Source organism: Nycticebus coucang, chromosome 16 (genome assembly GCF_027406575.1).
Source record: "Nycticebus coucang isolate mNycCou1 chromosome 16, mNycCou1.pri, whole genome shotgun sequence".
Classification (NCBI taxonomy): Eukaryota; Metazoa; Chordata; class Mammalia; order Primates; family Lorisidae; genus Nycticebus; species Nycticebus coucang.
Window position 1 is genome coordinate 61,227,218 of NC_069795.1, and position 26,664 is coordinate 61,253,881.

The following is a 26,664-nucleotide window of genomic DNA, read 5'->3' on the forward strand; positions in this document are numbered from 1 at the left end:
TCTCAAACAGATAAGACATGTATTTCACACTGTTGGCCTGGCACCACAGGAAGGCAGAATGCATTTCACACAGAGACTTGCAGAGAGAATGGCATTATTCTCTGTGGTACTTTCTAGTAGATGAGTAGTAGGATAATTCCACATCACCTGGAGTGGTGCTTCTTTAGGTGAAAAAAAAACTTTAGAGATGTTTTGTAGATAAATTCTGGATCCCCAAAAGAAATGAAAATAATTCTAATGAATAAAAAGTAAGAAGAAAATGCCATTCCTTTCTTTTTCTTTACAGATTTAAACCTTGTAGAATCTGCCCAATATTGGTCAAGTTTTTTCTATTTCTTCTTTCAGTCACATATGAGTCCTCCATTTTATCCTAATTTTATCTGATAATTTGGCACTGATTTCCATTTACTTGGCACTAGCTGACTTGTTGTCAATCATCCAACTAAATGGAAGTGGAAGGTTAGCCATTTCCATGGTGGAGATTAAAGAACTTTGAAATTCTAATGATGGTGTGTTTTCCTATTCTGCGTCATCTCCTTTTCAGCCACATGGACACATGCTTTTCTGCCTCCTTAAGGTGGAGAAAGGAACTACAAAAATCACTTGAGCCAAAAAATACATTTACAAAGAGGGCTTCCTTATGATTTTTTTGAAAAGCTATTGCCAACCATAAGTTTTAATTAATAGAAAACTTTTTATTATATAATACTAACAAAAATACAGGATAAGATTTTTATTTATGGTTGTGCTTAACTTCATGAAATTGCATAGAAAAAAAAAAAAACTGGATGAAACATACCGAATGGTAGAGTAGTTGCCTTTAGGTATATTAAGATTATGAAAGATGTTTTCACTTGTTCTACTTTTCAGAAATTTTCAGTGTTGCATTGCTTTGAAATTTAAATTAAAATTGAAGCATACTATGTAATCAGGGTAATCTGGTTTATTGTACCCTCAATGAATCCCCAACAATAAAATAAATAAATAAATAAATACATAAGTAAATAAAATTGAAGCATACTAAACATTCATTTTTTAATGATTCCTTGGAAATCATTAAATCAAACTTTCTTTGGAAACTTAATTCAATTGTTCAATCTACAGTATAAAATGTTTTTTATTATTTAAAAAATAATCTTCAGGCATTCAATTTTCCATAAATAGAAAAATATAAATGTTATTCTTACCTTAAAACAATCAGTGTAAAGTAGATATTTAATGAATAATATAGATCAGAAAAGTTTATATATAAATAGGTATGTGCAGGAATGAGAAGTCCAGTGAAAGTAAACACCATAAGAAAAGCAACAAATGATAGCCAATTCCAGAATCTGCATTTTTCAGAAAAAATTAAATATAGTTAATTATAATTAATTAACTTAACATATTTTTTGCAAGGCTTATCTAAGGAAGCATTGTGCTATTCATTATCAAGAAAACAATGATGAGTAAGGTGTTTGTTTGCCAACACTCAAGGGGATTAAAATTTAACTGGAAAGAAAAGAGCAGTTAGGCAAATAAACCAATAATTCTAAAGTAATTTAAGGCAGTTTACAGCATGTGTAAATAAGTGCCTTTCGTTTTCTGTTGTATATGAAAGAAATGTTTACGTTGTAGCTATGCTATAATACTTGATAGAACTCAAACCTCTAACTTAAAAATAATGATTGTCATTGTTTCATTAGGAAGAGATAAAATTATTAATATTTTAAGAGAATGTTAAAATTTTAGTCTGATTTACAGAGATAGAATTAAGACTTTGTCAAAATCCAGCTAGTGATTACAAAGTGTGAAAGAATCTTTTTCCTCCTACCCTTATTGGGGGGATAATTGACAAATAGAAATTATGTACATTTAAGTTTAAGGTACAAAATGCAATGGTTTCATATACATAACATCATGAAATAATACTATAATTAACATGTCTATCACTTCATATAGTTGCACAGTGTTGGTGGCGAGGATAACCCATAATACCCATTGTCTTAGCAAATTCCAAGTTCACAGTACAATACAATATTATTTATAGAGGACACCAAAAGCCAGACGACCTCTGAGCAAGATGATTTACAGCTGGGAGGCAGACCATTGGGCTATTCATCCATAGGTGCTCCTTGCGGAGAACGAACCGGAGCCCATGGCGATCCTTAGGCACGTAGTCATTATCTAATACTTCCCTCACCTGTCTTGTGCTGTCTCAATAAAAGGCTACTGCAGAGGTTGCTGGGGGCTATCCTGCAATCAAGGTTAGCCCGCCTTCTGCAAGCTTGTACTTCTAATCTGCATCAGGCCTGGTTCCTTCCTGCGGCAATCGAGACCAGGGCCATAGGGTCGGTGACAGTTATTGTTAACTATAGTCACCACAGTATACACTGGCTCTCCAAAACTTTGTTCTGCAATTCCTCCACCCTCCACTCCTGACAACCACCCTTCTAGTCTGTGTTTCTATGAAATTGACTATTTCAGATCCGCATATAAAGTGAGGTCATGAAATATTTGCCTTTTTGTCTGGCTTACTTCACTTAACAGAATGGCCTCTAGGTTCATTCATGTTGTTGCAAATAGCAAGATTTTCTTCCTTTTTAAAGCCTGAATAGTATTCAGTTGTGTGTGTATGGTGTATATGTGTATGAATATATATGTACACATACACCTCTACCTCTCACTCTCTCACACACACACTTATTTGTTACTGATAAATATTTCGGTTGGCTATTGTGAATAATGCTGCAATAGGCATGAAAGTGCAGTTATCTTTTGGAGATTCTGATTTCATTTTTGTTTGATTCTCTAAGGAATCAGTCTCTATCAAATTCACAGAGAATGTGAGCCAATAACCAAGCTCCAAACCCATCTAACAGATGTGTGTATGTACCCGTGTGTGTGTGTGTGTATGCGCAATAATTCAGACACACAGAAAAAAAACTTGTGAATTTTTTTCAAAATCCCTTTCCTTCACTTGATTATGAGTTGTCCCAATGGGCCACCACCTTGTCTGTCCAGAGCATCAACTGGAGAGAGTTTTTAAAAATTATAACTCCTTGGACGATACTCTCAAAGATTTTGATTCTAGTAGACCTAGGTATCTTTATCATTTTATTGCTCCAATGTTGCACAGCCAATAGCCTACAGGAGTTGATACCTAATGGATTGGACATTTTGGAGAAATCGATTTTCCAGGAATGAAAAAATGTATAAGCTGGCAAAGAGGTAGTTTCTATTTGGACGATTTCTCTCTAATAAAGTGATGTATGAATGGAAAGGTGAAAGACATGAGATAGATCTGCCAGTATATAGGGGAAGTGCATTCCAAAAGCAGAAATACAAGGGCACAAACCCAGACAGGGGAACATGCTTGACATTTGAAAAATAGCAAGGTGATCAGTGTGGTTAGAGCAGTGCAGGTATGGGTGAGAGTAGAAAGGAACCAGAGCTAGAAGGTGGGACACAGCAGGGGACTTTGCCATTAAAACAGCTTCCACTTATAGCTGAAAAAATGAAAAGTTATTAAATGGTTTTAACCACAAGAGGAATTGAGGATACGAGATGGGTGGGAGTCAGTAAAAGATAACAGGATCAATGAATTTTAGTCTCATTGTGGATGTAGAATTGTTAGAATTGGAGTACTAGAGAACATAAGGTGAAAAGATAGGAGACGGTGCACCTTCTTTCTCAGAGAGTAGAATGGACCTGATGTAGGTTGCTGTGGGAGATAGAGGGATTTATTACTGTTATCTTAGTCCTACTATCTTGGAAAATGACGTTGGCACATGCCTATTTTTAGCAGTAAGATTATTGGTTAGTCACAGTGGCTCATGTCTGTAATCCCAGAACTCTGGCACACCAAGGCAGGAGGATCACTTGAGGCCAGGAGTTTGGGACCAGCCTGGATAATATAGCAAGATCTCTACAAAATAAATTTAAAAATTAGTGCGGCGTGATGTTGTCTGCCTGTAGTCCTAGCTACTCATAAAGCTGAAACAAGAGAATCATTTAAGCCCAGGAATTAGAGGCTGCAGTGAACTATGATTTTGCCACTGTACTCCAGCTTACAGGGACAAACTGAGACTTTCTCTCCAAAGAAAAGATTATTGAAATTGAGATGTAAAATGGTTATTTGTATGACCATAGAAGTGAGTGACTACAGTAGGGTGGTGGACATGCTTATAGAAGGAGAGAAGGTCCAGAAACTTAAAGCTGAGTAACGGATCAACTGTATGGATATTTATATCACTAAGAATGGTGACAGGGTAATGTTGGAAAGAGTCACAGTGAGACAGAAGCCAACATCTTCACAAAGTAGAGAGTGCTACTCAATTCTAGAGATAACCACAGCCAATAGGGTAGCAGATGGTACAATGACTTTGAGGTGCAGGGAGATCACCTACTTGCACTGTAGACTCAGCAGTACCAGAGATGCAGGTGAGGAAGGTATCAAAACTTACAAGGAATATAGGGGAAGTAATATCTTCCAGGGAGATCTAGCTTACAGTGACAGCACGAAGATTGTGGGAACCTTCAGAATCACTTCCCATAGATATAATTAAATACTTCTTAACATTTTTAATTCTTCCCACACCGTGGCCCATTTAACTGTGTCTGGCTTCAAGTACAATTGACTTCTGCTATAATTGGCATGAAATTTTATGTAAAATGTTCCAGAATCTTATAAGATCCTATATCTTTTTGCTTACAAATTTATTCTGTATTCTGTAACATTCTCCCAAACCACAAAAATCACTATTTACAGTGAGTTGTACATGTGTCACCATTGTGTGATGTAGGTCAAGTTCCCAACCTGAGTACTATAACACCACAGAAAATGCCCTTCCTTTTAGGTTGACACAGACCACACTCACCCCTCAGCTACTCAGCTGGGTGCACTTGAGCAAAGCACAGTTTGCAAATTTCCACTCATAGTCTTGTTTACACTTAGTTTGACCATACTTTCTTTTATAATACTGTTAATTCTCTTCGAATTCCCTAAATTATCTTTTAATTTGCTTTACGTGGTATCTCTTCATCACCCTTAACTATTGTTCTTCAGATTTCTTTTTTGCATTAAGTTCAATTTTTTAAAATATTGCAATAGAATATTATTTCTCACCTCCTACATTTTTTTTGTCACCTTCTCACTAGTGTGTAGAGGATTTAGGGGCATCCAACTGCAGCCTGCGGCTGGCTATGAATGCTTACCTGTGGTGGCGGATATCATGAAAATTATGCATAGACTTTTTTTGCTCCTCAGCTTTTGTTAGTGTTTGTGAATTTAATGTGTGGCCCAAGACAACTCTTAGGTAAGTGTTCAACCCCAGCTGTAGGCTGCAGATGGACACCTCTGGCAGATGATCAGAGAGTTGAGGAATTAGTGGGGAAATAGAATCAACTCAAGGTGAAGTTACAAATTTTGCTCTAAGTCAGAGTATTTCAAGGCACATAGAAAAGAATTGTCAAGAAGGGTTTTTAGTTGAGAGGTTTTGCAATGTATGAAACAGAGTGAAAATATGTTAGCCACTTACTCAAGAAGAAGAGATTCCACTCCTGGTTTAAAACTTGCAGAATTTAACAAAAGTCCCATAATGGCCAGGGTCAATATCCCAGACATTCCAACGAGCTCACCTATTTTTAAAAGGAAATAAATGTGGAGTATTAATTTAACATCAACAGTAGCATGAATTTTATCAGAGATGAAAGTGTCAGATATCTTGATAGTGTGGTGTGTTAATACGAAAGGCTACCCCACTCCCTGCCAGCTGGAAAGTGAATCTATAATGGAAATTTTTGCACTGCTTTGGCTTCAGATCACAGGCAACACTATGGAGCTTACAAGACTTCATGTATCCTAGTGAGGTTAGAGCACCTTCTATGGGTCTCATTGTTTCAGATAGGCTCTGGAAGGATGAAATGGAAATGAGCTGGTAAGGTCTTTATGGACTAGCCCACTACATGTGCCTTCTTCTTGGGAGAAGTAGAAGATAGAAATGGTTTGATCCTGTGATTAGACTAAGAGGTCGGAACAGCAGAGACCCAGTATGCATCTTCTTCCCCAGTGTAGTTTTGTGTTGGTGCGTTTACTTCGAGGACTGAAAAGCATAAACAACTGTTCTTGGACTTTTCATAAAAGTAGCTCTATTAAAGTTGTTTCTCTTTTGAGCTTATGAAAGTAGTAAAAATAATGTGGGTACTGTGTAGAGATTCTATTTTTTGAAAAAGATAACACTCGTAATTCCTCTGCCAAGACTTTAGGTACAATTTTAAAGAAAATTTTGACTTGAATTTCTATTAGACAAAGTACAGTATTAGCCTGTAAGAAACAATTTGATAAACTACTCTCTGAAAATAGAGAAAGATATAAGAGGTAGCTTCAAACATTAACGGATGCTAGTAGAATTTCTATATTGGAGACAAGTCTTGAAAATTAAGTGGGAAAGATGGGAACGTGAGAAAAGAAAGGTAGCTGTCAGATCTCATAGAACCATCAACTGCATAATTTAACTTTTCCCCATCTTCAGTAAAAATTACTAAAAACCAGAAACCAGCGTTTTCAGGGAGGGGTGGGGAGATCATGAGGAAGGAAAACCCAGAAATTTTAGAAAGTACAAGCTTTTGGAGTTTTCATAGAATATCTATAGAATTGGGAATTTAAGATACTTAGGTCAAGATCTCTGAGATGAGTGGAGTACCCAGTGATTTACCCCATTGTGTAAATCTAATATGCATATATAAAAAGAAAGTCATGCATGTATAAAACCAAAATAAAATCATACAGCAATATAATTCTGTAATAAGCTTTCTTTTTTCTCCTTAATGTTTACCAGACATTGTTCTAGTTAATAAACAAAAATTAAAGTATTTCGGGCGGCGCCTGTGGCTCAGTGAGTAGGGCGCCAGCCCCATATGCCGAGGGTGGCGGGTTCAAACCCAGCCCTGGCCAAACTGCAACCAAAAAATAGCCGGGCGTTGTGGCGGGCGCCTGTAGTCCCAGCTGCTCGGGAGGCTGAGGCAAGAGAATCGCGTAAGCCCAAGAGTTAGAGGTTGCTGTGAGCCGTGTGACACCACGGCACTCTACCCGAGGGCGGTACAGTGAGACTCTGTCTCTACAAAAAAAAAAAAAAAAATTAAAGTATTTCTGTTTAATAGTGAAGAACACTGTGAATATTCTTTCATTATATATTATATTACATTCATATGTGGACCAGTTCTGTTCCCCTTCTGTTTCTTTGATTTGCTTTTTACTCCTGTTACAACAATTGCATTTTAATTGTTGTAGGCCTATTAAAAGTTTTAATACTTAGCTGGTAGGAAAAGTTCTCTACTTTTGAAAAACTGTCTATTCTCACATATTAATTTTTCTAGATGAACTTTTAGTTTTTATAAAGCTTTTAAAACCAAAAATATTTATCATTCTCTGATTTAAGTTGTGATAAATTTTAATTTAATGAAATTGATCTTATGTCACAGTGTTGAGTTTTCCCTTCTAGAGATAAAAAAGATTACAGATTTTTATATAGTTTATTTTAGTCCTGGCTAGAAAAGTTACCAAAGCAAGAAACAAACACTTCAGTCATTTTTTATTGCAGTTTGGCCGGGGCCGGGTTTGAACCCGCCTCCCTCAGTATATGGGGCCGGCACCTTACCAACTGAGCCACAGGCACCGCCCATCAGTCATTTTTTAATCAGGAAAGAAGAGGGACTCATGGACCTAGTCCTGGACTAGTTGTGAATTGTTAGGTGATGGTGAAGTCTGGAAAATATTTACCATGACAATCCTGAAGATGCTAATAATATGAACAGTAATTCAGGACAGAGTGAAAGTCCTTTTACATTAGGTTAGATTTATATTTACTCAGTATTTTGTTGTCATGAAATTTGGTCTTGGCAGTTTTCTTCCTAAAATGTCCATTGGGACATCTTGACTCTAAAAATTTGAAATTATTCCCTTGGGTATAGCCCTTAATCTTGGGACTATGCTTACTAATTAAATGATGTTAGAAGAAATGATATTCATTAGAACATAATTTTATAGAAATATAAGCATATGGGCGGCGCCTGTGGCTCAGCGGGTAGGGTGCCGGTCCCATATGCCGGAGGTGGCAGGTTCAAACCCAGCCCCGGCCAAATTAAAAAAAAAAAAAAAAAAAAAGAAATATAAGCATATATGTAGATACTGGTGTATGAGGTACCTACCTGAACTGATTGACCGTTCCCTCGCTGTCTGTTAATTAATTAACTTGATTCTGTAATCTTACTTATATTACAATTGGCTTTAATTCAGTGATTAGTTAGAAACCCTCAAGACCCCATGTTCTGCCTTTCCCTTTTCAGACATGAAAATAATGACTCCTGTTATTCTAACATTTCTTAAGAGAAGTTTGTTTGTTTTGTTTTGTTTTGTTGAGACAAAGTCTCACTTTGTCACCCTGGTAGAGTGCTATGGCGTCATAGCTCACAGCAACCTCTAACTCTTGGGCTCAAGCAACTCTCTTGTCTCAGCCTTCCTAGTAGCTGGGACTACAGGTGCCCACCACAACATCTGGCTATTTTTAGAGATTGAGGTCTCCATCTTGCTCAGGCTGGTGTCGAACCTGTGAGCTCAGACAATCCACCTGCCTCAGCCTCCCAAAGTGCTAGGATTATAGGCATGAGCCACTGCAAGGCTTTGAAGTTTTTATTTTTGGTCTCAATTTATTCAAATTTTACACTTCTCAGTAAACTATTGTAATTTTCTATGTTTAGGTCCAAACTTCTTGTTACATTTTATTACTTGATATTTTATAAATTACTTGATATTTTATATTTACCAGTGTAAAGAGCATCAAATTTTTATTGTATTTTCTATATAGTTACTACTGGTTTATAAAAACTATCAATTATTTTGGGTAAATTTATTTTCTTATTGACAGTTCATTAATTAATTCTGTTGGTTTTTCTTTTTTTTTTTCCGTAGAGACAGAGTCTCACTGTACCGCCCTCGGGTAGAGTGCCGTGGCGTCACACAGCTCACAGCAACCTCCAACTCCTGGGCTTAAGCGATTCTCTTGCCTCAGCCTCCCGAGCAGCTGGGACTACAGGCGCCCGCCACAACGCCCGGCTATTTTGCAGTTTGGCCGGCGCTGGGTTTGAACCCGGCGCCCTACCCGCGGAGCCACAGGTGCTGCCTATAATTCTGTTGGTTTTTCTATATAATATAAAAAGTGTTGCAAGCAATGTAACCATTTTCTTTGAAAGTAACCATAAATTTCTTGCTTTTTCCCCCTCCTACAGAGCTTCCGGAACTTATTTTTAATAGTAGATGTGAGAATATGCACCATTATCTTATCACTAAAGTTTAACAGGTATATAAAATAATTTTTATAATACTTAAAATCCCCCCAAATTGGTCCTTGTTTGATTTGAATTACGGTACATTTTAATTTAATGAAATTAAAAGACATAGTATAGGTGTGATAACTAGGTATTAGCTCACATGCTAATATCCAACTATTTGTAGGGCTAGCTAAAGAGCTGGGTTGATTCTGAGGCTGTGTCAGGGTGTTACCAATATCTTCTATGATTTCATGAAGAGGAAACTAAGGTAAGTGGATTAATAGTATTGATAGACTTTCTAATATTTAGCCTTAATTGATCTATTACTTCTTTTATGATTTCCATTTTAGTCTGAGTTACCAAGAAAAATATATCTAATGTATAAGTAGTTACATGTAAATCCTCTTTTGATAATTAGTATTTCATATAATAGGATCATGGTTGAACAATGTTTGAAATCTTATTGCAATGTTCTTCGATTCTAGTTAATTTTTATAAATTATCCACAGGTATATGTAAAGGATATGCATTCTGTTTAGGGAGGTAAAACTCTATATATCTTATAAACCAAGCTTATAAATTACTGAAATCTTTTTGTAGTCATAATTATTTTTGTCCAATCGATCATGAAATTATCTGAGAAAGGCACCATCATTTCTGTTCCTGTAATTACAGTCTTGTCAATTCTTCCTTTATAAAAGTGTGATCTAAAAGACCAAAATAGATGCCTCCTTCTCAAATATTAAGGACCCTAAGCATAAGGAAACAAAGTTACATACAGGGCAAGGGTTCAAGGCTGGCTGTCAGAGCAAATTTCTAAATTCCTACGACTATAAGAAAAACCATACCCTTGCTAAACTCCCCTTGCTAACAATGGGAGCTTTCAGGCTGATTTACAAACTAGACAGAAAACTGAACTTTCAAACATTGTTTTATGTAAGCTATTACAGACCTTAAGCCAGTTTCAGCCAGCTTATAGAAGCTGCACACAATGTCTTTGGGTCCTATAGTTAACATTTTGATGGAAAAAAGTCAAATTGCACCTCATCTGAATGCTAAAAGACGATCCCAAACTGAGAATGGGATGTATGTTACATACATTTTTAGCTGATCTCTATGTGCTCAGCTCTCCACCTACATACTTTTCTCCCAAACCTGCTGACTGTGTATACTACTGGTCATGTGAGACATAAAATTCTACCTGTCCTTCCCCTCCTCAATAGGGCACTTTTGGTCCAGGTTGATGACTTTCTCTTCCTGGCCTGCAAACCAGTATTACGAAAAGAGTTCTCCTTTCTACTAGTTAGCCAATCCGGTAATCTTTATACATCTATATAAAACAATAGTATTTGTTTTATATCTGTGTACCTTGTTTTCTGTCATGTAGGTACTCGTATTTTATCTCTTTTGAAAGAGTATTTGAACAAAAATATTCCTTCTAGGTCAGTTGAGTGTTTTTACTGACTTAGGCCATGTATGTATTTTTATTTTCCCATACATTTATTCTGAAATTTTCTATGCCATTTAATTTTAGAAAGACACCCTGCACTTACAAATATAAAAGGTGAGGTACAGAACTGAAAGGATGAGACTTATATGATTGACATCATCACCAAACACCGTGGACATCCACAATTGGATCAGTTTTGCACTTAGAATTCCAAACAGGAAACTTGCCATAAAATATGACCAAAATCCATGTATGACAGAATAGACTACAAGAAAGGAGAGTAAATAAGAAATGGTTAGTAGAACTCACTTGCCTTTGATTTTAAAGGACACTCTGGGTCAATTTTTCTTTTATTCATTTTCTTGAGCATTAGCTCATGGCTGCAGTGAACATAGGAATGCAGCTATCTCTTAGACATAATTGATTTTAATTCCTTTGGATATATACCCAAAAGTGGGATCACTTGGTTACCTAGTAATTCTATTTTCAGTTTTTCTGAGGAGCTTCCATAACATTTTCAATAATGACTCTACTAGTTTACATTCCCAACAGCAAGGTACCCTCTTATCTGTATCCCTACTAACACTTGTTATCTTTTATCTATTTAGTAAAATCCATTCTAAACAGATGTGAGGTGATATGTTATTTGTTTCTAATATGTGGAATCAACCTAAGGGTCCATCAGTGAGTGGATGGATAAAGAAAACATGGTTATATATCTACAATTTAACATTGTTCAGCCATATAAATTAGGGATGAATAATGATTTGTGAGAACATTAACAAACCTAGGGGACATTATGCTAACTGAAATAATCCAGGCAAACAAAGAATAATACTGCATGATCTGACTTATTTAGAATCTGAAAAAGTTAACTTGCAGAAATGAAGAGTAGAATGATCATTATAAGAGGTTGATCTGTGGGGAGGGAGGGAATGGAGAATTGATGGCTAATAGGCACAAAGTTTCAGACAGGAGAAATAAGCTTTGATATCTATTCCATAGTAGAATGACTGTGGTCAATAATAATGTCTTGATAATTCAGAACAATTAACAGAATAAATTTCAAATGTCTCACTATAAAAAAATATAGTTTAATGAAGTGATGGTATGTTAATTAACTTGATTTAGTCATTTTACATGGTATTCTTCTATTAAAACATCACATTATATCCCATAAATGTATACCATTATTATTATTTGTCAATTAAAAATATTATAAAGGTAGATGTACAGTATTCTTTTTAAGTTGGAAGAGTTTCTTTTTGGCTTTTTTCTCTTGCTTTTTGCCAAGGCCGCAGTGCTATTCATAGGCAAAAACATAAAACATTACAGTAATCCCAGCTACTCAGGAGGCTGAGGCAAGAGAATCACCTAAGCCCAAAAGCTGGAGGTTGCTTGAGCTGTGATGCAATGGCACTCTACCAAGGGCAACAAAGTGAGACTCTGTCTCAAAAATAAATAAATAAATAAAAATAAAACACTACAGTTTTAAACTTCCTGGGATCAAGCAGGCCTCCTGCTTCAGCCTGCCTGGTAACTGGGGCTACAGGGATGTACCAGTGCTCCTGGATAAAGTTTGTAAAATTTGGTTTGGTTTAAAAGCTTCTTTCATTCTCCATTAATTAATAAATATTTATTTGGTGTCTGTTGCATGTCAAACGTGGTGAATTTTAGAGATACATGAATGAACAAGAAGTATGAAGTTCATAAACTCACAGAACTTATACTCTAGACCAGGTGTCCTCAAACTGCAGCCCGCGAGCCAAATGAAGCGGTGTGAATTGTATTTGTTCCTGTTTTGTTTTTTTACTTCAAAATAAGATATGTGCAGTGTGCATAGGAATTTGTTCATAGTTCTTTTTTTTTTAAAACTATAGTCTGGCCCTCCAATGGTCTGAGGGACAGTGAATTGGCCCCCTGTTTAAAAAGTTTGAGGACTCCTGCTCTAGACCAAATATAATACATACAGGAAATACAGAAAAAGGGATAACTCCAGGTCCCATCTGAGTTAATCGCCTGCATTCTGTTAACCTGACAAATTACTGCTTCCCTATTATTGGGCCAGCCATTTATTCTAATTTTTCTCCTGATAAACAATGCTAGAGTGTATTTCTGTATACAAGCTTTTTTGTATTTTTCTGATTACTTCCTTAGGTCCCCAAAGTGGAATTACTGCATCAAAAGATAGTTTTTTATTCATCGCTGATATTTTCCCTAATTGTCTTCCACAAAGCAATGTTATGATGCTCTTCCCCAGAAAACAGAGAGCCTGAGCCCACGATAAGTTTCCTAGCTGAAACCAGACATGCCTCTAAGTCACATGAGTTCTAGACATGGGGCTGGCTGTGGTAATAATTTTGAGAATGCACCATCTCCTGCCCCTGAGACATAGGAGGGGCCCAACTCTGGTTTTAAAAAGCATGTAGGAATCTGTAGTTAAAAGAGCTCAGTTTGAAAATTATTTTCTCCTTGAAGAAAGGAAAATAGCTCTTGGCAAGTAACACGATTAGCTCACTATATTTGTTAAGCCAGAAAACGTCTCAAAGAAAATCCATTATTCTTTATACTGTTTTAAAACTCTTAGCAATCAAATCGGAAAGGGTAAGAATCTGAGGGCAATGACTCTTCTTAAATTTTTCCCTATTATTAAATAAGTGCTAACATCAAAGTTTAGTAATACTATTTAAAAATTACAGAAGTTATAAAAACAATAATTACTATGAAAATTATTGATTCATGGTTGTATCAGTTGATATAAATGAAATATAAATTCAGGAGCAGTAAAGTTTATCAAGCATCTTTATTTCTTAAAGGATAATTTTCTTCCACAGCTATTAAAAGTTCAGAGAAAGTCCTAAAGACTAAGAAGGTAAGTTCATTGTTCTCTTTCTCCTACAGCAGAGTTTCTATTATTGAAGTTGTATTATTTCAACAGTGATTACTTACAGTTTTTATGCCTTTGAATCCTAAAAAATAACAAAGTCCCATCCACTGATTATTAGGAAAATTACAAGGCAAGCTCTATGAAAGCAAAACAACTTCATCTATTGTGTTTATGGCAGAACACCCAGGTCCTAGAATACGAACTATGACAGTGCATATTAGTAATTGAATCAATGAGTTAATGAACTTCCATATCAGTACCTTTTCCACTCCCCTCCCCCCAGCATCAAGATAGTCCTCTTGATTAGATTTGAGTTGTCATTTCTGACATGTTTTCCTGAAATTCTGTGTTCATATATAATACACAGTATCTTAAATGAAGCCTGGTAGAATCCTGTACAAGGTTTGGTCGCTGGACATGGATCTTTCAGACTGGCAGGCATGATGGTGCTTCTGTTCCCCCAAAGGTGACCTTTGACTTTTTAGGATGCTTCTCAGTGCAGATATTCCTTTCTTGCTCACCTTAGTTATCTTTAGGAAGGTTATACCTGCAGGAAGTTTTGTGGTGAAAACTCTTTGTGTGCCATTTCGGGTCACTTCCCTTTTTACCCTGAATTTTGGTAGAATTGTGTGTGTGATTATTTGTCTTTCTCACACCTCACGGATGGCAAATTTGAAATACTACAAGACAGCAGGGCACAGTAACTCTAGCATTCTGGGAGGCCTAGGTAGGTGGATCACCTGAGCTCAAGAGTTTGACACCAGCCTGAGCAAGAGTGAGACCTTGTCTCTACTAAACATAGGAAAACTAGCTGAGGGTTGTGGCAGAACCTGTAGTCTCCTTGGAGGTGGAGACTAAAGGATCGCTGCAGCCCAAGAATTTGAGCTTGCTGTGAGCTACGATGCCATAGCACTCTGCTCAGGGATACAGAATGACACTCTGTCTCAAAAAACAAAAACAAACAAAAAAACAGACGCTTGATGATATACCTTTCTGTGCTACGCTGGGGTTCAAGGTTCACCACAGGTGTTCCAAGCTTCCATGGCCTGAAGAAACTAACACTGATTACAGAGCTCCATCAGTTCACTTCTCCCAAGTCCCAAAGGCTAACAACAACTACTTCTTACACTCAACTAGGGTAACTGTTCACCATCTGGACTAGCTCTTTTGAGGAAAAAGTGAGAGGGGTGGTGGTATGCTAGATCTTCCTGGGAAAGAACAGTATTCACTTCACAGTCTTAGGATAAGGTAGGAATAGGTAAGAGCAAAGGAAAACAGGGCTCCTGGTTGCTCAACGATAAAGCACTCTCCAGGGACAAGAAGAACAATTACAGTGAAAGCATCTTCTTTTGAGTGGCTAGAAAGATAATTTGTGATATTCTTCATTGCTGGGGAGAGGAGGTAATAGAACAATCTCACTTGGGATCATTTGGCATCATATCTAAGCCTTGGTGGACTAGAATATAGTCTGAAGGTACCTCCTAAACACTCTTCTTGTATGGGAATGAGGGTGGGGGGAGACCAAGAGAATGCTGCAGAAGGCCTAGAACAGAGACAGCCAGTGAGTGGAACAGCATGTCATCAGTTTCTCAACAAGACTGTAATCATTGCTTTCTCCAACCAGTGCAATTGTGCCACAATATAAATAGTAAATATATACAGGGTGTCCATAAAGTTCATGTGCAACTTAAAATAGGTGTCTATGGACACCCTGTATATAAGTCATGAAAACATTTCGATTTCATTGACACCCTGAAAGGGTCTTGTGGGCCCCATTCCCCTATTACAAATTGGGAACAACTTTTCTAGGAGCAAGAAATGGAATTTTAACCAGGGAGGAGCACATGAGATGCTTCTAGGAGTGCTGGCAACATTAATTTCTTGCCTGAGTGATAACTACATAGCTTTATACTTTATAATAATTATTATAATGTACATATAGTATTCATTTATTTTATGTACACATACAAGGAAAAAAATATTTAAGACTCAGTGCCATTTGAAAGTGGTAAATGAAAGAGCTCACATGTACCTTTTAATTTTCTGCTCATAAGCACTGCTCTCTGGCCCTGTAGATGGCCACATAACCCACACCTCCTGCCAGAGTTGACAGCTTTCTATATTGCCTGCATGAGATAGTCCCAGGGTAAAGAGAAAAGAAGCTACCTTCTCTCACGACTGATGGGTGCACATCTTGGCTTATATCTTCTTAAGCTTATTTTCAGCACATTAAAAAAAAAATCATTATCTCTAATCCTGATCGTCTAGCATTCTGGCTTAGCCCAGGCCTATGGAATGGTGTTTCCATATACATTTTCATGAAGAGTTTCAACCCAACCTCACAAGAAAACTACAGCTAACCTTAAATAAGGAATGTGTGATAGTACTTTTTGAAGGCCAAGTCACTATAGCAACACTCACTACAGCATTTCTACAAGTATAACTTATGATGAGATATTACAAATTATTCATGTCAGCTTTCAGAAAATGTAAGATTCTGTTTTTTAAATTAAGAAAAAAATATCTTTACCTAATGTATGGTTCACCTTGCTTTGTGTTTTATTACTAATATCCATAACACTCCCAAACACAATCAGTGACATCACAGAGGTCATCAGACTTTCTCCATTAATTAAACTGGTGAGGCTTCTAGAAAGACCTATACATATTGAGAGGCAAAATACATTTTTTTAAAAACATTATATACTAAATATCAAGCAATTACATCTTATTAGTAAGTAGAAGGACATTCTTAGCTATAGATTTATATCACATAATTTCCCCCTACCTACTTAAACTTTAGTCATGTTTTAAATCTCCTTTTAAGAAAATATAATTGTAAAAAAATTGTAGGTGCCAAATTAACTGTGGCCTGTTTATGTTTATGTAAGTGAAATAATTATCAATAACTAGAGTTCTCAGTCCTTGTTTCAAAGTATAGATAAAAGCATGAGATTGATTATTTTCTAAAATTCAGCAATTTGGCATATACAAATATATATGTCATAAATTAGATGTCTTTGAGGCAAGACAGAAAACTATGATTGGAGGATACAGTAAATTCATAGACCAAGGTTTTATAACATGACATCTAAATAGAGTAGTAGGCAATGTTCAGATAATCTAGCAAGAGTTAGAAATTATCTGGCTTTCCCATACAATATGTTCCTTTCAATGGCTTTAGAAATCAACCTTCATGAATGGACAGCACTCTGATATTACCTACTTCCATCTTCATTTGTCTCTATGATAATGGTCTAAGTTTAGATAGTAATCAGTTGTCCTTTTCTTCTGCCATAAAAAGTGCCAGTAATAGCAAAATTATAACTTTGAGCATCTCTAAGTGATTTTCTAAAAGCTGTCTGAGGGAAACGTTATTACATAATAAATGTCCTTTTTGTGGACCAAACACTCTATAACTGTGATCAGCCTAACTATAATCAGTGTGCTGACAGAAGAAAAGAAACAAGGCGGTTTGTTCCTGCTTGATTGCTTCCATGGTCCTGTTCTTCACTTCTCTTTGGGTGCATGCCATTTCTGTAACATTTTGCAGTGTTTTTCAGTGATCTCATCTGTTTGGTTATAAGACTGGATGAGAGCACAAAGAGCTCTGCCTCCTCTCTCTTGAACCCCTACCACCATCATGGCAGCATTCCCTGGCCACCCCAGTGGAGGAATATCAATGACACACAAAGGAAAGGTGGATCTTCCCAGTTGAGGTCATCCTGGATCGCTTAGCCTCCAGATGATCTGCCAGGTAACTACAGATTCATGAGGGACTCTACTCAAGGTTAGCAGAATCCAGTTGATATCATCAGAACTGCCAGACTCATGAGAAATAGTAAATAACTATTATTTTAAACCATTACATTTAGACTTGTTTATCACTCAGAAAAACCTAACTGATATTGTTTATAATTATTCCATTTTAGAAAATAGAACTATAATGAAGTGTGAATATTCAGAAATAAATAACAGATACAGGGGAATAAAGGAGTCAAAAGAACAAAAAAGCTCAAAGCAGTGTGACTGTACTCATGTATTCCCAATGATAGACCTGGGCATATTGTTTTGAGGAGATACGTACATGTGTGTATACATACATCTATATACATATACACATGAGTATACGGATATATGTGTGTGTATATTTATATACATGCGAACATTTATACATATTTATAAATATACTTTTAAAAAATATTCCTTTGGAAATTCAACAAAAATGCTGCCAAAAAAAAAATACTTTAAAAAGTTTTTTGAAAGGGGGACTTTACCTAACCAATGCAATCAGTATAACCTAATTCTTTATACTTTCGATGAACCCCAAACAATAAAAAAAGGAAAAAAATAAGTTTTGAAAGATGTAAAGTGAAAAGAAAAAGAAAATTCCAAAAGTAATGGTAAGATGCCATTTATGAGAATAATCCTGTAAGATATTCCAAATAGATTATTTAAGTTCAACAACAGTGGGCAAGAAAATCAGTGGAAAACTAGATTACAAGATTATGAAGTTAAGAGAAGTATGAAAGTAGCTCTCAGGTGTCATAGGAGTCCTTCGAATCTTTTTAGGAGAAAGGTATTGGCACTGGGTGGCGCATGTAGGACTGTGGTTATGGCGCCAACCACGAGCACCAAGGGTGGTGGGTTCAAACCGAGCCAGGCCAGCTAAACATCAATAACAAAAAAATAGCCAGGTATTGTGGTGGGCACCTGTAGTCCCAGCTACTTGGGAGACTGAGGCAAGAGAATTGCTTAAGCCCAAAGGAGTTTGAGGTTGCTGTGAGCTGTGATCTCACAGCACTCTACCGAGGGCAACAGAGTGAGACTCTGTCTCAAAAAAAAAAAAGAAAAAAAAAGTGTTGGCATTGACAAAGCCATAAAGAAGGAGGATGTAAAGTGAGAGTGTTGTGAGGAAGACAAGAACCGAGGCTAGGGTGAAGGAAGCTGGCAATTCCTTCCCCTAAAGTCTCACTTCACGCTCTTCATCTCCTTGTCTTGAAGGCTTGGCTTTTCTCCATCTATGTATTTAGACTGGATGTATCTCCCCTACTTTATTTCTACTTCTATCAGATAGTTCTTTCTCCTTCAACTGGCCATAAAGTGAAAATAAAATTGAAATGAATATGGGGGCGTATGCATGATTATATGTAAAGTGGTTGGCTCACAAAAAGGACATTTATTATGTAATAGCATTCCCTCATATGACTATAGAAAATCACTTAGAGATGCTCAAAATAATAATTTTGCCACTACTGGTACATTTTATGGCAGAAGAAAAGGACAACTGATTGCTCTCTAAACTTAGAACATTATCATAGAGACAAATGAAGATGGAAGTAGGTAATATCAAAGTGCTGTCCATTCATGAAGGTTGATTTTAAAGCCACTGAAAGGAATGTATTGTATAGGAAAGCCGGGTAATTTCTAACTCTTGCTAGATTATCTGAACATTGCCTACTACTCTATTTAGATATCATGTTATAAAACCTTGGTCTATGAATTTACTGTATCCTCCGATCATAGTTTTCTGTCTTGCCTCAAAGACATCTAATTTATGATGCACATATTTATATAGGTCAAATCACTGAATTTTAAAAAATAATTAATTTCATGTTTTCATCTATGCTTTGAAACAAGGACTGAGAGCTCTAGTTATTGATAATTATCTCACTTACATAAACATATATAGACCACAATTAATTTGGAACCTAATTATGCTGATCTAGATTTAACTTACAGTTTATATACAATTAAATTTCCTTAAAGGGAGTTTTAAAACATGACTAAAGTTTAAGTTAGGGAAAATTATGTGATATAAATCTACAGCTAAGAGTATCCTATTTGCATGCATGGATGTGCCATATTAATATTGTTTTTTAAAGCAATTTTTCTAGTTATTATTAAAAAATGACCAAGGGGAAAAATTAGGTTGGTTTTTTGTTGTTGTTGTTTGAGGCTCTTGTGGTTCTTCTTCACTTTTCTAAGTTAAATTTATTGAAGATTTTACTTTAAAATATAGATTTATTTCTCTTAAAATAGTATACACATAACTATATGATTAATTATTTTATTGTTTTATTTTAGACTTTCAGTCTCAATAATGATAATGACTCTAAAGAGAAAATATTTTTTAAATGCCATTATCCTAATGACTGCTTTCAAAGGAAAAGAAATATTGGTCAATAGAAACGTCACCATATGTATACACAATGTTATAATAGCCCAGAACTGTTTTGTTGACTCAAGGTAGAAGCAGGTATGAGGTCAAGGGTTCTAACTAATCTTCTGACCTATTTCACAACTGGATATAATGCTTTTTCTGGGCCTGCAGATTTCTTTGTGGGAAGGTTTTTAACCACAAATTCATTTTCTGTAATAGTTATAAGAATATTCAGATCATCTGTTTCTTCTTGAGTGAGCTTTGGTATTTATTTGAATGTTTCAAGGAATTTGTCCATTTCATCTAGATTGTTAAATTCATTGTCATAAAGTTGTTAATAACATTCCTTTATTATTATTTTACTATGTGCAGATTCTATATTGATGCATTCTCTCTTTCTTTCTTTCTCATTCTTGATACTGGTGATTTGAGTCTTTTATCTTTTTTCTTATCAAAATAGAATTTTTTTCAATTTTATTAATTTCTCTAAGGAGTCAGGTTTTGGTTTCATTGACTGATTTTTTTCTTCTTCTATTTCATTGACTAACTACATTTCATTAAGTAACTACATCATTGGCGTTTCCTTCTATCTTAAGCATCCCCTCCAGAATCTCTGCTCAATCCTCAACCCCCAAACCCTCATTACTTCACTTCATAGTGAAAAGCTGCTGCAAACAAAAGATGTTAAAAGTAAGAGAAATAACAAAATTTGATCTACCTACCAAGGTCTCTTATAGCAGCTGCAGTAAGCATGGGATCTGAACTCACAAGGATAGCTGAAAATAATAACCATGGAGCAGGCTTCAAAAGTAATTTATTCACGGATGCCAGATACCAAAGAATTAAAGTATAATTAATAAAAAATCCAGGAATTGTAAGTAAAAGTATCTGCAAAGAAAATTTACAAATAGAAAAATCAGATCGCTTTTGTATTCCATTTTAAAAGCAGATAGTTAGGATTATTGGAGAAGTAGAATCACCACTGTGAGTGGGGCCAGCTAGCTCGCCCTGTTCCAGCTGGCACACCCACTTGAACAGATGCAGGAGATGGCTCGGCAGAAATATCTCAAACCACTTTAATATCTCTGTTCTTTTCAATTTCATCTTTTTTGTCATTTGTCTGAATTCCATGTGTCAGGATTTTTTTGGTGTAAGTGTAAATTATTCTAAGGATTTTGCTTCCAATTCAATTAAGGTAATGGCCTTATAGTTACAAAATTGTTTTGATTATTTTGAAAGAAATATACACTGTGCTTATATTTGGAGTATTTCTTCTCAAGGTCTTTCTCTGACATAGTCCTAGTCACACGATTTTAAAAGTCATTATACAGGTTGTCCTGAAAGTTGCCATACATAGGGAAAATGGGAAATTATAGCTAAGTGTACCTTTTATATAATATATATACATATTTTTTTTTTTTTTGAGATAGAGTCTCACTATGTCACCCTGGATAGAGTGCCGTGGCGTCATAGATCACAGCAACGTCCAACTCTTGGGCTTAAGCAATTCTTTTGCCTCAGCCTCCCAAGTAGCTGGGATTACAGGTGCCTGCCACAATGCCTGGCTATGTTTTTTTTGCAGTTGTCATTATTGTTTTACCTGGCTCAGGTTGGGTTCCAACCCACCAACCTTGGTGTATGTGGCTGGCGCCGTAACTACCGTGCTACGGGTGCCAAACCTTATTTACAAAATATTTATGAAAAAGGTTTACCAAATCTTCTCCACATGTTGACCACCACTTAGTAAAATTTTGCCATAAACATTTTGTAAATAAAAGTACATTTAGCTACAATTTCCCATTTTCCCTATGTACGGCAAGTGTGGGACACCCTATGGTTTGTGTATTAGGGGTGTGGCTGCTCTGTGAGTTTTCTTCTCTGCTTTTGTTCTTTTACATATGAATGCAGAAAGTTTTAGGAGGTGGGTATATTAAAACATGACTTTTCTCAACGATTTCCTTTTGCCAGAGCTAAGGTACTTCATAATGGATCTCTTTATGGAACTCCTTTCAAAGTTAAAATTATTATTGGTGTAAAGTTCTTTCAGTCAAATTTTCAGAATTACTTTTTTCCTCCAGGATTTTTTTGGGGGGTCATCAACATGCTACACAATTGCCAAGATACAGTTTATTCACTAAAATATGAAGCTGAATTTTTATTCCCAGGTCCCCTATTTTTTTGGTCTTCTTTGTTTGCTGTTTTGGAGCAAAATTTTTAAAAATTTGAATAGAGATAGCATGCACTTCATGAGTAAATTATATTACTGAAAAATGCTGCTTACCTGAAAAAATAACTTTTGGAGTATGTATACATCCATGTCAAATGCAACATTAAAGAAAATTATTGGTGTAAATATACCGAAAAATAATTTTGGACTTATCTCTTGTATGGCATCTGCATATCTTTGGACCTAATAATATAAAAATAGGTCATTGTCTCATTTATCCATCCCTGTATCAACATAGAATACATGCTGGGCACTCCTATCTCTAGCAACAGAGAAAGACAATTAGTAAAAGATAACATCACGGTGTAATAGGTGCTAATGTTTTCCATCATTATTACCAGTTACAGAGAAAAGTTAATGCATGTCTCTATGCTCATTTTATTTTATTTTTTGAAAAGAATATGCAAACAAAGTTCATTGACATGGGTACTAAAAAGTATGTAGCAGATTTTCAGGCATAAGTGAGGGAGAAAGAGATTGCAGGTATGTGGATTGTCATGAACAAAATCCACAAAGGAGTAAATCAAATCAAATTCTAGAAACTACACATAATTAGCCATGGCTTTTACAAAAGATATGTGTGGAGAAATAGAAGGGAGGAACTGGAAAGTTAATGGGACTTGTGTACTAAATAACCAACAATGTTTACCATAAGCTTAGTTGAAATTTGTAAATCCTATTACGCGCATCCATTTAACATTCATTTATTAAGGAAACACTGAGTACCTTCTGTATTGGGTGGTAACTTTGCATTTGGGAGATAGTTGTCTGTGGGTCTCTTGTGTTTCTCCACATGAGTGGAGACAGTGACTGCTTTTCTACCAGCTCTTCTTTCATAAGTGATTGTATGGCTACAGTCTTGGAAGATACAGCAAGTATCCTCCAGAGCAAACAGCAGGCTGGCTTTACTGTTCAGGGTAATAAATAAAAAGTCTCCCTTGAGGGAAGAGCAAATGAGCTTATAAAAGACGCAGGTTCTCTAAACTCAGGTTTCCTCTCCTGTAATGCAACCCACTATATATGCAGATTTCCCCCCAGACTCTTTGCTTCTCCCTGTGGGACTGGAGTTCTGGAAACAGGCATAAGAAAATGTTCATAATCTGGAGCCTGCTATTGCTGTAATTAATGAAGTCCCTTGCTTCTGTCCCAGGAGTCCCAAGTCTTTTTTTACCAAGACTAGATTTTGAGCTTGAAAGCAGAGTGAAAATCTTAGATCCTTCACAAAAAAAATTTTTTTTTGAGACAGAATCTATTTCACCCTCCAGAGTCCCGTGGCGTCACAGCTCACAGCAGCCTCCAACTCTTGGGCTTAAGCGATTCTCTTGCCTCAGCCTCCCAAGTAGCTGGGACTACATGTGCCCATCACAATGCCCGGCTATTTTTTGGTTGTAGTTGTCATTGTTGTTTGGCAGGCCTAGGTTGGATTCGAATCCACCAGCTCCAGTGTATGTGGCAGGCACCCTAGCCACTGAGCTACAGGCTCTGAAGGCCCCTTCACAGTTTTTTGACAATAAGTTCTCTCTCTCCGAAGGAGTTGCTGACAAATAATGAAGTTTATAGAAGTACTTACAATTGCATTGTGTCAAAATTATATGCTTATAAATTAAACATATGTTTTCTATGATATTTTTATTGACAGTGATATTTATTCACTGACTAAATCTGGTAGGGAAAGTCAATCATTTTCAGACATATTCTCATATCCACTCTTATTTACTAAAGCAGACATTGTATGGTCCCTGTACCACATCTGCACTTAGAGACTGACCCCATTCTAATGGAAGCTTATAAAACATTCTCAATGAAGGCAATTGATTGGCTCAATATTAGATATATACATTTTTTTTTTTTTGCTACTAGAGTCCTGAACCAGCAGCACAAAGTCTCCCTGAGCTCCTATTTCATTAGCCCATTTCTTGTCTAAGCTTCTGAATTCTGTATAAAACTCACTGGCCATTCACGTGCTCAGTAGCTCCACATGTACTCATTGCAAACTGCCTCCTAGCTGGACCTCAGTCTTTTCACGCCTGGCTCTTTTTTTCTACACATCTGATCTGATGGATGTCATCTACACTATAAGCATCTATCACCTGCCAGAGCAGTGAGGAGATGAGTATTTTTGAAAAATTTTTAAAGCTGTCTTTGCAATTTATATGATTCTCAGATATAGGGCAAAATACTCACTCACTATACACACCTGGAAAGATGTAAAACTTAGTATTTCAAGACTGCATCCAACTAAAAATAGTATCACAGGGAGAGGAATTGGAAAGTCTTTCAAGTGCAGGTTCAAAAATGCTGCAAAAAATAAGTTGTTAATGAAAGGCAATGAAACATCACATTTATAGAACTTTAATGTGATTTGATTTCTTAATGTTAAGGATAACAAAATACTATTCCACTTACCATTTTCTATTTTCCAGTAACTGAAACCCTCTTTCACACCTAAATATGTGAACTCAGATCAGTGTAATTATTAATCCACAGGGTTCCTTTTTTACCTTTCCTATGATACAACTCATTCTCATTTTTTAAAACACCTTTAGTAAATACTGCTAGCAATCATTGGTCCTTGAGTTACTACTGGAATATTTATAGAAGTTTTTCTATACATTAAATCATAGATTAGTTTCTTTAGCAATCCTATAATAAAATGTTAATAAATAACCATTAAGGAAATCTCTTTGTTAAAGAGCAATAACGAGCTAGCTATAATTCATCTATTAAGAAAAGGTAGTTACCTGTTACACATTAAAAAGCCCATAATAAATATTGAACTTTAACTTTATCATTGTTACAAAAGTGCACTAAGTAATATCAAAGGATTTCCTTCCATTTAATTTTTTTCTATCTCTTTGTAATGCAATCCTAATCTGACCAAAGAAAGTGAAAAAACAAAAACAAACAAACAAAAAAATCTGTGCTTTCTTTTTATTTCCAGAGTGTTCTTTTCTTCTTAAAAGAGCTAGGTATAATGTATAATTTGGAAAAAAAAAACATGGGATTCCATGGATACTAGTCCAACTCTTAATTTTCTGCTTATTTGCTTCATTTATCCCTATAGTTTAAAGCTAACCCTGACCTATCAAGTACAAAGATCTGAACACTTTGAACTCAAAAGAGATGAAGAGTTAGAGGGTTTCTTCTCAGAAGCAAACTATTACTGGATTCATTTGACTTAAAATATTGGGTAAAGGTATAAATTTAGTGGAATATTTCTTATTTCCTATTATTGCTTCTTTCCATAATTCTGTATGGCACATTTATAAGCTATTCCCTGAGACTAAACTTAGATAAAGAGAGAGTTAGCTGAGCATGATGGTTCACACCTATAATCCCAGCTACTCAAGAGGCTAAGGCAGGAGGATCACTTGAGTCCTGGCATTCAAGATCATCTTTGGCAATTTAGTGAGACTTCTGGCTCAAACAAACAAACAAACAAACAAAAAAAAAGAGACACTTACCTCCGATGGTGCAGATCAAAGACAATATTAGAATCATTTCAGGCAGGTTCTCAGGAGTACTCAGAAATAAACTCCTGAGTAATTGCAGCCACGAATCAGAAGATTTGTAATAAAAGGTGAGGTTAGAAAACTGCTTGGCATGCTTGACAAAATTGTTCATCCTGCGTCTGAATCCAATTCTATTTCTGTCTGCAAAACTCAGGTTCAAAGAAACATAACATTTGCCTTCTTGGTGGCCTTCAAACAATTTGCTTACAATAAAAATTACTATTTCTAGTGATATCTTATAGTCTGCCAAAATTAGACTGCCTCTCCTTTCTGTGATACTTTCAATTTAAATGAACTTTAAAAGGTAGAACCCAAGGGATAGAAACTAGCCAGTGTCACCTTGTGTTCATTCATGATGCCAAGCACTACTCCGTTATTATGCACCCTGCATCTGTCCGACTGTGTGAAAGAAAATTTCTTCATTTATCATTTACATTGACCAATGTGATCACTGGGACCACAAGCTGGTACAGGTTACTTAGTTCTGGGAATGGACAACTGAGGGATTGGTGAGCTTATCCGAGCTCCCAGGAACATGTCCTGGCAGTTATTCCAAAGTGTGAAGTGGAATGGGGGAATATTTGGCTCCCTCTTACTGTTTTATCCAGAGATAAATAGATTATGGTGATATGCAACCACAGCCTTCTTTTATCTTATTTGGGACACTAACACGTCAGGTTTTCTCTAAGGTTTATAAATGTACATCATTAAGAAAGTTAAAATCCACCCAGATGGAAACAAATGAAGCCCTGCCAGCAACACCCATAAGCCTAGGGAGTTTTCAGCAGATAGGACCCTGGTAACTGTGAACTTTTACATGTTCTACCATATTGTTACTTCTTGGAACAGGAACAACAAGGGCCTTGATAAGAGTCTGAAGCAACATAGTTCTAAGAGCCACAGCCATGGAAAGGGAAGTTTACACCAAAGACCTTAAACTGGTGCAGGGAATTCTTACGGTTCTATCTCTAATAATAATAGCTTAACATTTTCCAGTGTCTGCTATTAGCTTCATCTGGGTGCCTTACTAAGCAAATATGATTCCTCTCATAATCTGGCAATTTATTTTTCAGTTTCTGATGTATGTGTTTGTGTGTGTCCATAAATTTGTTTTCTAAT

The 26,664-nt window shown here is 36.0% G+C and overlaps 1 protein-coding gene across 1 annotated transcript in view; it reads right to left on the reverse strand.

Annotated features, from left to right (window-relative positions):
• The window catches only part of SLC9C1 (solute carrier family 9 member C1), a 114,618-nt gene extending 88,961 nt beyond the window's left edge, over positions 1-25,657 (reverse strand). The window contains exons 1-8 of the mRNA XM_053564629.1: positions 25,498-25,657; positions 24,231-24,331; positions 22,088-22,216; positions 20,529-20,694; positions 16,174-16,302; positions 10,860-11,021; positions 5,520-5,619; positions 1,188-1,331 (exon numbers count right to left, since the gene is read on the reverse strand). Of these exons, the coding sequence (XP_053420604.1) occupies positions 1,188-1,331; positions 5,520-5,619; positions 10,860-11,021; positions 16,174-16,302; positions 20,529-20,694; positions 22,088-22,216; positions 24,231-24,331; positions 25,498-25,657 (1,091 nt within the window). The remainder of the gene's footprint in view (positions 1-1,187; positions 1,332-5,519; positions 5,620-10,859; positions 11,022-16,173; positions 16,303-20,528; positions 20,695-22,087; positions 22,217-24,230; positions 24,332-25,497) is intronic.
• Between the last annotated feature and the right edge of the window lie 1,007 nt (positions 25,658-26,664).